The sequence below is a fragment of the Cynara cardunculus genome (assembly GCF_001531365.2).
Source record: "Cynara cardunculus var. scolymus isolate 2C chromosome LG 4, CcrdV1, whole genome shotgun sequence".
Classification (NCBI taxonomy): domain Eukaryota; kingdom Viridiplantae; phylum Streptophyta; class Magnoliopsida; order Asterales; family Asteraceae; genus Cynara; species Cynara cardunculus.
Genome location: NC_037531.1, coordinates 19,243,515 through 19,257,452, shown reverse-complemented (window position 1 = coordinate 19,257,452; position 13,938 = coordinate 19,243,515). Strand labels below are relative to the sequence as shown.

General features: G+C 30.5%; 1 protein-coding gene across 1 annotated transcript; it reads left to right on the top strand.

Annotated features, from left to right (window-relative positions):
- Window positions 1–10,544: 10,544 nt before the first annotated feature.
- LOC112511689 (GATA transcription factor 12-like) lies at window positions 10,545–11,795 on the top strand. The gene is made up of 2 exons (XM_025117399.1): window positions 10,545–10,912; window positions 11,027–11,795. The coding sequence occupies exons 1-2, from the start codon at window positions 10,583–10,585 to the stop codon at window positions 11,705–11,707; spliced, it is 1,011 nt and encodes a 336-aa protein (XP_024973167.1). The 5' UTR covers window positions 10,545–10,582; the 3' UTR covers window positions 11,708–11,795.
- The last annotated feature ends 2,143 nt before the right edge of the window (window positions 11,796–13,938 follow it).

Genomic DNA, 13,938 nt, shown 5'->3' with positions numbered 1-13,938 from the left:
ATTTTTTTACTAATTACTTTATCAAAAATCATTTTTACATAAAAATGTTGTAACTGTTTTATAATTATGATTTATGAAATTTAGTATTAAAATATCGTTTTAATAACATATTTAAGTAGATAAATATTGAAAAACTAAAAAAATTATATAAGAATTTATAAAAAACTGAATATTTAAGTAGATAAATATTTAGTAATTTGCAGTCATTTCTTATGTTTTCAAATATACACAATTATGTTGAAGATTGTTCAATGCTATAATAAATTGTTGGGTCACCTATTGAATTGGTGATGACCTACTGATCTGTTTTTTTGTCCTATCAACACTTAGTAATTATTGGTTTCTTTGTATATTGGTTTATTGCTGCATACTTAAAGCCCTTGGCAAAATCGAAAACTAGTTGATGTGGACAGAAGAACACTGATCGGTACTGTAGATCAACTGTCTAAATTACACACCAAGACTTCAAAGTATTTGATTTGTAGATTGACAATGTTTTGAAGCTACTAGCCGATTGAAAAAAGTTCGTCGTGCACCAAGATTTATAAGTAGTTGTTTGAAGCTACTAATTCATCCAAAAAAAATCTTCCTACAAACTGACTATATATCTGCAAAGACATATACCTGATAAACACATTCCTTATCAGTAGGTTTGTGTATGCATGAATAGTGTTGTGTGCATGCAATGTACGATGAAAATGATATATAAACTATGGTCGAGTCAACTCTTACCTTCTTATCCCATAGTGACAAGTGTTCCTATGCATTTAATGCATGAAGGTTGTATAAAAGGCATAATGCATCTCTCATGCAAACCATGCTTCCCTACAAAAATTTCTAAGTGCATTATCAAGGCAATCGACTCTCTTCTACTACTCTCCTGTGTGTGAAGAAAACCTTAGTGTTATTCATTTATTTGCAAGTACTTTTTTGCTGTCCTTGCAAGTTTTTCTCTGTGTAAGATTGTTTAGATTAAGTTATCCTTCCCTTCTTTCGCAACAATCTGTATTGTATTTTTGTGTGTTAAGTTTTGATATACATCAATAAGAATTAAAAAGTTGAAAAAAGTATGTGAAATTGTACTCAACCCATTCTACAAATTACTTTATGTTTATTGTCATCACATTTGGAACCAACATAAATGTATAGGGATGTGCAAAACACGAATGGTTTGAAACCCAAACCAAAATAAGGTGTTTCTGCTAAATCTAAATACCCTGAAATACGAAAATCCGAAATCCGACTTACTGGGATATTTGGGTTCGTATTGGGTTTGATTTTTGGCCACTCGACCTATCCGAAATCATATATATATATATATATATATATATGTAATTGTGAAATATTATATAAATATATTTATTAATCTAATTATGGTTCGAAAATTTTAAACCCTAGTTGGTCATACTTTTTTCAAGTTTTCTAAGGGGCTGTTTACCAAACCTTACCGGGGTAAACGTTTACCAATTCACATTACCTTACCAGATGTATATGGCAAGAACCAAATGTCACCCGATAATATTGAAAGCAAGGACCATGAGTCCTATCCGGTAAGTGAAGGCGACGACTTTTACCACGGTTAACTTACCAGGTAAATTATTGTATACGATACCATTTTGGTGGACTAAAATCTTAACCAGTAAGTAATTGATAGTGTTGAATTTTACTGGTAAACGCTTACTTGGTTGAGTGTTTGGTAAACGACCCCTAAACCTTACTATCAATTTCATTAATCCTCTCAATCAATTGAACGTAATATATTTTTCGCATACAATTATAACCGAACCCGACAGACCCCCAATCCAAAACCCAACAAACGCAACTTGAAGCAATCCAAAATCAGAAACGCAAAATCCGAAGCTTGGTTTTTCAAATATAAAATACTATAAAATTTTGTAACATTCTAATAAAACACCAATTTTGGCCATGGGGAATGGGGAATGGCACGTGCATATTGGTAGTGCCACGAGAGTGACGGTGTAGGGAACGTGTCGATGCACGTGCCGGGAGCATCAATGAAATTCGGTCAAACTACTTGAATTATTCGGTCGGATTTTTGACCCGAAAATCGTTTGAAACACATTAGAAAGTTAATTTTTATATTGAAATCTTTAATATTTTAATATTAATAATTGTTGTTTGATATTTATTTCGTTTTATATTAATAAATTAAATATAAGTAAATATAATAAAAATATATTAAAAATTATTTTTAAATTCTTATTAGATGTATAAATATAAATATTTATTTACCGAATTATAAATTTAGATAAAATATTTTATAATAATTGATTAATAAACTGTATGTATTATATTATAGTACAAAATATTTAACTGTAATCTATATATATATACACCATATTATAATTTATTTGATAAAAACTCTTAAAAACCATTTTTTATGCATCAAATACTGTTTATTGATACATATTATTTAAAATTCAAGATTATAATTAAATTGTACATATGTATAACTTACTAAAACTTCATATTTGAATTTGTATAACTAATTATAGATAAACATAATCAAATATTGAATATGTATCTTGTTTTAAATATAAAAAAATTAAATATATTTAGCATAATTGTTGAATTATAACAAAATATTAATTATTATCTTTATTAAAAAAAATGTATCATCAAACCAATAATAAATGACTTCATTATTAAATCTAAATTATAATTAAAAAATTAAATTAAAGAAATTACAAAAAAAAAAACTATTAAAATTTTAATTTGATACTAAAATCGATATATTTAAAAAAAAATTATTATACCTTCAAATTTATATTTTATTCAGAAAATAAAACCATTATCGTTTTTTTTTCAGTATCATATAAAATCGTATTATAACATCGACGGAGACTGAAAAAAAGAAACATTAAAATGAGATGTATATCACTGGATTTGGGCGAGTACCATTCTAATTATATTATAAATTATTTAACTAAAATTTTTAAAAATAATTTTTATGCACAAAGTACCGTTTATTGATGAATATTACTTAATATTCAATATTACAATGAGATTATGCGTAACTAGAGATGGCCAAAAACCGGTCCCGGGCCGGTCCCAATCGGTCCTTACATTTCTCATAACCGGCCATAACCGGTCCCGGCGTAACCGGTCCCGGTCCCGGTCGAAAATAATAGGACCGGTATAGGTACTCTATAACCGGTTATGGGCCGCCGGTCCCGGTCCCGGTCCCAACCGGTCCCAACCGGTCCTTCATTAAAAAAATAAGATTTTTTTTGACCTTTTTAATGATATATATTTTTAATACATTATAAAATTTACAATTTGATCACTCAAATACACTTTAAAAATGCGTTTTAATATAATTAAAATTACGTTTTCTTATAAAAATACATTATAAAATTATTTAAAAATACATTTATTTATAATATTATTTGAATTTTCGGGCCGGGCCGGGCCGGTCCATAGTCGGTCCCATAACCGGTCCCGGTCCCGGTCCCGGTCGGTCCCGGTCCCACGAAACTACCAAAAACCTTAACCGGTCCCGGTTTTCGGTCCCATAACCGGTCCTTACCGGTCCCGGTCCCGGGCCGGTCCTTTGTCGGTCCCGGTCCCGGTCCCGGGCCGGTCGGGCCGGGCCGGGCCCGGCCGGGCCGGGCCGGGCCCATTTGGCCATCTCTATGCGTAACTACAACTTATTAAAGTTTTATATTTGAATTTGTGTAACTAACTGCAGATAAACATAATTAAATACATGTTAAACATCTCATTTAATTATAAAAACTCCAAAATATAATTAAGATAATTATTGAGTTCTAACAATATTATATTTATAAAAATTATATCATTTAAAAACTTATGTTATCACTGTATTTTCAGAATGTATACCGCTATAAACAATACAATGATATAATGACACATTTCACGACCTTAGGATTTTTAGACTACAACGAAAGAATGTTCACTTGTTAACGCCACAGTATCTAGGGATGGTGATTTCCCCTGATCCAGTGGGGAACCTGGTTCATCCGACCCGGACGAGGATTCTCCGCTAAAAATGGGTCCCGGGACCGAGGCTGAGGATCCCCGGTAGACTCAAGCTGGGGATCCCCGATAGACTCAAACCGGGGACGAAGACCGGGGATGTTGTTCAAATCGGGGCCGAGGCCAGTGATCTCCGGTAGAATCAAACTAACGGATATTATTCATTGGGATTGACCGGGTTTTGACCAGAGATTGATAGAGGTTTGACTGGAGACGGGATGTTAATCCCCGTACCTACCGGGGATCGGGGCCGGAAGATGTTACTACAAACCGAGGCCACGATAGAGGATTACAAAACTCAACCCATCTCCGTCCCGTTGTCATGCCTAACAGTATCCGATAAAGTGGGTCCACCCTTGTACTATATATGTACGAATATACATTTAATTCTTAAATATTATTATCAAAAAAATGGAAATTAAAATGGATAATAATTTAAATATAAAAAAAACAAGGGCAATAATAGAGAGGGCAAAGACACATGATGGCAGACAATCACTCCTCACCTATCTCACGTGCTCAGTCCCACCCCACTAATTTCATATATAAATTACAAAATTATAAATAAATGGTCTGAATGATTTTGTATAAGATGATTAAGTGGTCTGAACGATATTATGTAAAATAAATATAATTGGGAGCCCCATGATACAAAATTTTTCAGAGGGTTTTAGAACCATTAAGAGCTAGATTTTTTTTTTGTTAAACAAGATTTATCTCTTAATGATTCAGATGTTGTCTATTACTTGAACTATAAAGAGGTAAACAAACAACCCCTAAAATTTGTTTGTGATTGTATCACTGTTATATCATGTTATTTTAAATCTCGTTATAAAAACTGTAAAAGAAGTTCATCAGTCATATTACCCGGGATTATTCATGTGACTTGATCGGAAGACTGTTTATCTTACGTAGAGAAAAATATTTTAACGTATATTGAAGAGAAATTATTCAAATATAAGCAGTTGTGACCCATCTAACATAGGCTAAACGGACAAAAGCATGTCAACCAGGAGACTGTTAGACGAATACAAATTGCCTAGAACGTCATGTGATATATTGTATACGTTAGCACCCCATTAGGGTACTGAATAATTACCAAACAATTATATTTCATTTTGCATTATATTATAAGAGTCTCTTAATCATTATGTCTACTTAATCATTATGCACCAAATAATTCAACAATTGCCAAACAGACCCCTAAATGTTGTTTGGATTAATCTGTCTGTATAAAATGAGAGTTTTTGTATTGTACAGGTTTTTCATACACGAAAATAGCTTGTTTTTTTAATTATGAGGATTATATTTAGAGAAAACTTGACTTTTTTGCATAAAATTCCCCTTATAATATTATCAGATAAGTCACTTTTTACATCATTAAGTCACATCAAATAATTATATATAATTAACCAAATAAACTGTTAACAAACAGATCCTTAATTTTTCCTTCTTATATTTCTCATGGTATTTCGCTATCTTATTTGAATTCGTCTTTCTGTATATAATTAACGATTTAATTAATTTAATTAATCTGAAATTAAAAAAAATATGAAGTTAGAATAAAATTAAAATGCCAACGAAGTGGGAGCTGGAAGCGTCGTGCTGCAACGTGGCTCACCCGAGTGTAATAACATGCATGATAGTGGTGGTAAGTATGTGTGTGTATATATATATATACACTATATATATACATACATATATATATATATATTAAACTACAAAATTAGTACCTGTAATTTCTAAAAAGTAACACTTTTCATCCTTTTAGTTTTAAAAAATACAAGATGACCATTGTGGTTTGTAAAACGGTCTGAACTTGGTATCTCTTTGTAACTGCCGATAAAAAAAACTTTTGATAATGAGAGATATTTTTGTTATTTTCTCAAGCTTTTTGACTTTTTGTCTTTCACTCAATCAAAAACCATAAAGACTAAATCATAAAATCGATTTTGATTTGGTAAAAGACAGGAAAAAAATCACTAAAATGGACCAATATTTAACGGAACTTTTTAACAGTCGTTAGTGCAATAAATAAATTTCAAACATTTTTGTAACCATTTATGACCATCTTGTAGTTCTAGAACTGTTAAGACGGAAAATACTACTTTTTGTAAACCACATGTAGGCATGGCAACGGGGCGGAGATTAGGCGGATTTTGTAATCCCCGGCCCTGGCCCCCGCCCCGGTGGGTACGGAATTAACATCTTGTCCCCCTGTCAAACCCCGTGAAAAATATCCGTTAGTTTGAGTTTATCGGGGATCCCCGGCCCAGGCCCAACCTCGGTTTGAGTAACAGCCCCCGACCCCAATCCCGGTTTGAGTAACAGCCCCCGACCCCAATCCCGGTTTGAGTAATAGCCTCCGGCCCCGGGACCCGTTTTAACGGAAAATCATCATCCTTAACCACATTGACTAAATTTGTAGTTTGCTCTATGATTTATTTATCCACTTCTATTCCAATTTCCCAATGAAATCTTCTTAAAAATAAGAGTACATTATAGATTTGGTGGGTGTGATATTGTTTTATTTTATAAAGTTGGTCCTTAAACTTTATTCATTATATAGAACATCTGGGGTTTTGAATTTTTTTTCCAGTTTGGCCCTTTGTCCTAGTGTCCGTCAACAAAATCCGTTAAACTCGAAAAAATGATATTTTTTGTATTTAAAGAATTTTTAATTATTATTCTTTCTATCTTTCTTGATTCTTCATCATCTTCATCCAAATCTTCAAGAACATTACTGATCGTAAAATGAAACTTAAATCAACCCCTAGACTTACGAATGAAGAAATGTTTCGTGTACAAACTATGACATATAACACTGTTGTAGATGACGGTTCATGGGATCGAAGCAACAAAACACAATTTTGATTGAAGCAATGAAAACTCGTAACTGGCCGAAACAACAATTAAAGAAAGCCTTCCGTTCTTCAATTTTCTAAGATATTCTTTGATTGACCTCAGATAAAACCCTTCAATGGAATCGAGGTGGGTTTCCACCTGTTCTTGGAAAATCTGGATCTTTATTCTGAGAATTTGTCCTTTCAATTCTCTATGGAAGATGTTTTTGAAAAAGTAACGTACTTTAACTTAATTCTTATGTTGGATAACATACTTTCAAAACTTATTTTTTGGTACATAAGATGTAAAGTTTTAAATATTTAAGTACCATGGGTAACCGGTTGAAACATTAACCGGTTACCATGTTGATGTGGCAAGTGATTTGGTATCAACTCAATATTATTTGCTTAAACATTAACTAGATATCACATCATTCGTCACATCAATATGGTAACACAATAATGCTCCAATGAGTTACTCGGGTACGTAAATGTTTAAAACTTTACATTTTTAGATATCAAAATGAAAGTTTTGAAAGTATGTTATCTAAAACATTAATCAAGTTAAAGTACGTTACTTTTTCATGCAATTTGATTTAATAAAATTGTATAAGTTTGTTCTTATCTTCATGTAGAAAATGAATGTTCAAAAATAATAACTAAAAACCATTAAAATTGAGAAAAATGTACAAAGACAGAAACACCCAAGAGTCTAACGGACAAAATGGATGGTCGTTTGGCCTTGGGGATCAAAACCGTAAAAAAGTCTAAACCACATATCATTTTATTCAATAACAGAAGTTTAAGGGGGCAGAACCATAGTTTTTGAGATATCACAGGGACCAAAACCATAAATTTACACTAATGGAGTCGTCATGAAGACAAAACCTGCCATTGATCGATTCTTTGTCCCCAAAATAATAATTGATTTATTTTTATGATATTTACATTTATTTATTGTTTAGATATTATTATGTTTGTCTTCAAATATATAATTGTCATATTAATAATTAAAATAAAATAATTAGATATTAATTTTTTTAAATATGTATACAATATTATAAAACATTTAACAAAAACTCTTAAAAATTATTTTTTATGCATGAAGTATTGTTTATTGATGCATATTACTTAAAATTCAAGATTAMAAGTAACTTTGCATAAGTACAACTTATTAAAACTTCATTTTTAAATTTGTGTAACTAATTGCAGATAAACATAATTAAATAGGGGATAAACATTTATTTTAAATATAGAAAATCTAAAATATAATTAAAATAATCATTAAGTTGTAACAGAATGTTTAATTATTTTCTTTATGAAAAATTATATTGTTAAACCAAAAATAAATTAATTTGTTATTAAATCTAAATTAAATTATAATAAAAAAATTGAATTAATAAGTTACGCCAAAAAAAGGGTAACTATTAAATAGTTAATTTGATACCAATATCGATTTATTTATTTTTCAAATTTATATTTCATTCAAAAATAAAAACATTATCGTTTTCTCAAAACCATATAAAATCGTATTATATCGATGGAGACAAAGAATAAAAACTAAACATTAAAATCGAGATTTATCTCGCTGCATTGCGCGAGTGCCCTTCTAGTATTAAAAAAATGAGCAAATTACATGAAAAAATAACGTACTTTAACTTGATTCTTATTTTGGTTAACGTGTTTTCAAAACTTTCATTTTGTTACATAAGATGTATAGTTTTAAACCTTTAAGTACCTGAATAACCGGTTACCATATTGATATGGTGAGTGATGTGGTATTCAACTCAGTATTATTTACTGAAACATTAAACAGATACCACATCACTCGCCACATCATATAATATTCATAATATAAGCAATAAAATATGCAATTGTCATAAGGGGTATTTTGGTCATTTACTATTGTTTTATTACAATCTCGAAGTTATATTATGCAAACCAAACCGACATATCCGAAATCGTTTGATTGATTCCATTCTAATTACCGTAAACCAAAACGTAAAGTCAAATATGATTAAATTTGACGGTGTTTGGTTCAATCAGAGAAATGAAAATGGCAAGAAATGAAAATGTGAATGAATTTTCAAACCCCCCCCCCCCCTAGTTTAATCTGGAATTAAAATTAGACTTTTGGTGGAATGAGTTCATTATATTATATAAAATCAAATAGTTTTTTTTATTTTCATTCCCATTAATCACTGCTTAATACCTATAACCAAACATCTCCTTAATTCTAGTCTCTTTATATTACAATTCTTTGCACATTTTTCAATTTCAACCCCACTCTATTTCATTTGAACCAAAAACCACCTTGAGCTTCAAATAATTTGCAACAACTTATAATATAAATTTAAAAATTTAAAACATGATTTTTTTTTTTTTTGCATTTTTTTTATGAACTTTTGTAAAGTTTAGAATTGTTGAGGGTGTAAATGGTAAATATTAAAGTAAAAAACTTGCTGTTTTTTGAAGAATGGGAGCCATGAGGGGTGGGTGTATTTGGTGGATGCTTTGCCCTTTTCTTTTGCTAACCTTTAATTGACCATCCATCTATTTCAATTACTACCCTTGTTTATATTAATAAATTCTCCTTATTCTTTTCTTTTTTATTTTCTTTCCAAAAATTTACGTTCGATTGCCAAATTATTTCAAACGAGACGACTGTCGTTAAGGTACTCGTATAACATTCTTGAACCCAATTAAACCGAGCGTATACATTCATTTACTGTAACAGACAAAAATGTAAGAATATCAGGTTACAATAACGACGAGCGTCATTTATATTATAAGGTGTTGCGGTGGTGGAACAAAGCAGAGTTTGATCTGGGGGGGCAAAGCCGGTCCATCAGACATAACCCATAACTCCAAGATGGGAATACCGCCTCGGGGGCCAGTTTTTCGCTTCAAGACATGGAGGTCTTTGTTTCGTATTCATGACAATGTAAAGCGCAATATTGGTAGGAGGTTCAAATAAGAACGCTAAATATCGTGATAAAGTAAGAACAAAAGGTTCATGGAACGTTCTTATATGAATCACTGGGAAAAAGTGAAAGATTTATTTGAAGATGCATATGTAAACCAATACTACAAATTATTCACATCAGTTCAAAATAAGCATTTTTCAAATGAAGTTTTATAATGATTCACATATGAATATTATTTTAATTTTATCTTCTTACTTTATTACTATTAACATTTTTATCTGAATAACCCTTATTTATACTGTGTTTAATATTTTGTGTTTACTGATAGATATACGAAACGTGACATACATATGATGTTTTATAAAATAACATTGATATCATGGGTTGGGTTAATGTGAGACCAGCTTGTTTTTATGAGACCAGTTTTTACACTTTACAGCAAAACGTTGTGAAAGTAAAAATATATGTTTTATAGTATTATTTAAATGTAATTTTTTATCTTATAATTATTTATTTATATAATTATAAATAGGAAGTAAAATTTAAGTGTAAAAAAGAGGGAACAACTTTACAAAAGTAGCAAGTGATGTATGATTTTAAATTATTATTTTATTTAATTTAATGGATGCTTTCATTTTTACACTTTCTTTTTTGTAAATTTACATTTATACCCCTTCACCCTCATCTCCTCAAAAAGCCCCCTCACTTCCTTTCACCTTTGTCCGCCTGTCTTCTTCAAACGCAATCACTCTCTCTCTCTCTCCCTCTGCAACTTTTCACCTAAGCACGTTAATGGCGATGGAGGAACCGGATTACTTCATCGGAGATTACTTCGGCGTCGGAGAATGTTACTTTGGACACCAGAAACCCACCGACATCATCAACAACAACAATCAGTTCATAATTGATGACTTACTCGTCGATTTTCCTAATAATGACGATGTTGTGTTGAATGATGCTTTCTTTGATAATGTGAATGGACGTTCAACTGATTCTTCCACGGTTACTGCTGTTGATAGCTGTAATTCGTCTGTTTCCGGTGGAGAAGCTCCGTTTTCTGGTAATATTAGCTCCCGTAGGTTTTCTGAATCGCAATTCTCCGGTGTTGAGATTTGTTTACCGGTAATTGTTTATCACTGGATTATCTTATGATGTTGTTTTGATTTTCGATTTGATTGATTCGGATTGATGATTGTGAATTTGTGATTTCTGAATTTTGATTTGAATTATATACAGTACGATGATTTGGCGGAACTGGAATGGCTATCGAATTTCACTCAGGAGTCATTCTCAACCGACGATTTTCAAAATCTACAAATCATTTCCGCCGCAAACAAAGCTCCGGCCACCGATACGTCATCCTCTAACACAACGCCGGAGTTCCGATTGAAACCGGTAGTCGCTACCAGAATAAACTCGGAGATATTCCAAACGGATGTTTTTGTTCCAGGTAAAGCTCGTAGCAAACGATCACGAATGGCTCCATGTGATTGGAACTCACGAATCCTCCATCTCAAATCATCGTCGACCAATACCGACATCAAACCGAAGCCGACGTCGTTTAAGCGACGTGAGATTCCAGAAACTTCGATCGTGAGATGCCTGCATTGCGGTTCCGATAAGACACCGCAGTGGCGGACGGGTCCGATGGGCCCCAAGACGCTATGCAACGCATGTGGAGTCCGTTATAAATCGGGTCGGTTAGTACCCGAATACCGACCCGCTGCCAGCCCGACATATGTGTCGGCAAAGCACTCGAACTCGCACCGGAAAGTAATGGAGATCCGACGTCAGAAGGAGCTCCGAAATGCACACCATGAGTTGGTCAATCGAAGCTCCGTTTTACACGAATCCAACAGTAGAGATGATTGCTTGATTGATAGTCAAAGTGGGCCCATTTTTATGGAAATGATATAGTATGAGAGGGATCATGGAATTAGCGTGAAGCCGTTTTACTAAAAAACAATCTAGCATTAAAATTAGCCTTCCAAGAAGGATAAAAAATCAGTAATAATAAAATGTCATTTATGTAATCAATTTATTACTCTTTTTTAATTTCCCTTTCATACCACTTGCAATTTAACCGGTTAAAAAGCTATCTTCAATAATTTTTTAAAGAATAAATTGTATGAAAAAAATTCGTACTTTAATTTGATTTTTATTTTGGGTAATATATTTTTAAAACTTTCATTTTGGTATCTAAGATGTAAAGTTTTAAACATTTAAATATCTGGTTGAAGCCTTAACCGGTTATCATGTTGCTGTGACGAGTGATGTGGTATCCAACTCAATATTATTTGCTGAAATATTAATCAGATACCATATCATTCGCCATATCAACATAGTAACTGGTTAATGATTCAACCGGTTAGCCGGATACTTAAATGTTTAAAGTTTTACATCTTGGGTACCAAAATAAAAGTTTTAAAAATATGTTATCCAAATATGAATCAAATTAAAGTACAAAACTTTTTCAATAGAACTTAGAAGGGTTTTACATCTTCGTTTTGACCATGAACATATGTGAATCCAAGAAACTGTTTTAACTAAATTTATAAAATTACAAAATTTAAATGTAAAAGTGTAAAAACATAACCTATATACACCCATAAGCCCACATGGCTTATTGACCCACCACTTAGCCTTTCTAATCATATATTGTTGAATACCACATCTGAATGAGTAATAATTAATATTTAATTTTGAAAAAGAAAAATCACAAGTCTTGCAATTAAGTGATTATGACCATAGAGAAAAATTTATTTATGAATGATAAATATTTTAAAAATCAATTTTTCATAAAAAATGATAGAAACTAATCATGGATAATATTTGTTTAAATAATATATTTTAATTTTTAATATTTATTACGATATTAATAATAGATAGTTTATAGTTGGTTTCATGGTTCTCAAAATATATGATTTTTAATTGAACTTGTCCTATAACTATATGCATTAATACATATATATATACATCTGTATGCATGTATATATAGGGGTCAGTTCAATTATAAACCTAAGTTTCGTTGTGAATTAATAGGCCACATGTCCGAGATATTCATTATGAATGATATATTATTCATGTTGAATGTTGAGAAAAAAATGAATGTCAGAGATATTCATCATATATTCATTATAAATGATATATTTTTCATCTTGAATGTTATTTTATGTATAAAATACTATTTATTAATGCACATTAATTAAAATTCAATATTTATAATGTGTTGACTACATCTTATTAAAGCTTCATGTTTGAATTTGTGTAACCAATTGCACATAAACATCATTTTGAATATAAAAAACTAAAATATAATTAAGATAATCAATGAGTTCTAACAAAATACTTAATTATTATCTAGAAAATTTATTTTATTAAACCAAAAATAAATTAATTCATTTTTTAAACTTCATTTAAATTATAATAAAAATTAAATTAAAGAAGTTACACAAAAACAAGAATTCTAAAATAGTTAATTTGATACTAATATCGTTTATTTTTTAAAAAACTTTATAATATCTTCAAATCTATATTTCATTCAAAAACAAAAACATTTTTTTTCTCAAAACCATATAAGATTGATAGACCCAAAATATAAAATAAAACATTAAAATCAATATGTATCTCGCTGCATTGTGCGAATACCCTTCTAGTTAATTTATTATAAATGAAAACAAATTAAAATACGTGTTTGCGCTCCTTTTTATCCTAAATTCATAAGAAAAAACACGATTGCAACTAAAACTCCTCCCTCTATATAATTGAATGTTCATAACCACAAATATAGTTTGTAAAACTATTACAAAAACTTTATATAACAATTATTACATTATATATGTATTATATATATATGCATACATATATACACTATATTATAAAGTATTTGACAAAAACTCTTAAAAACATTTTTTATGCAAAAGTACTGTTTATTTATGCATATTATTTAAAATTCAATATCACAAGTAAATTGAGAGTAAATACAACTTATTAAGATTTCATTTTTGAAATTATGTAACTAACTATAGATAAATATAATCAATACGGGATAAACATCTCATTTTGAATATAAAAAATCTAACATATAATTTAAATTATCATTAGTTACAACAAAATACTTATTTACTATCTTTATAAAAATTATATTA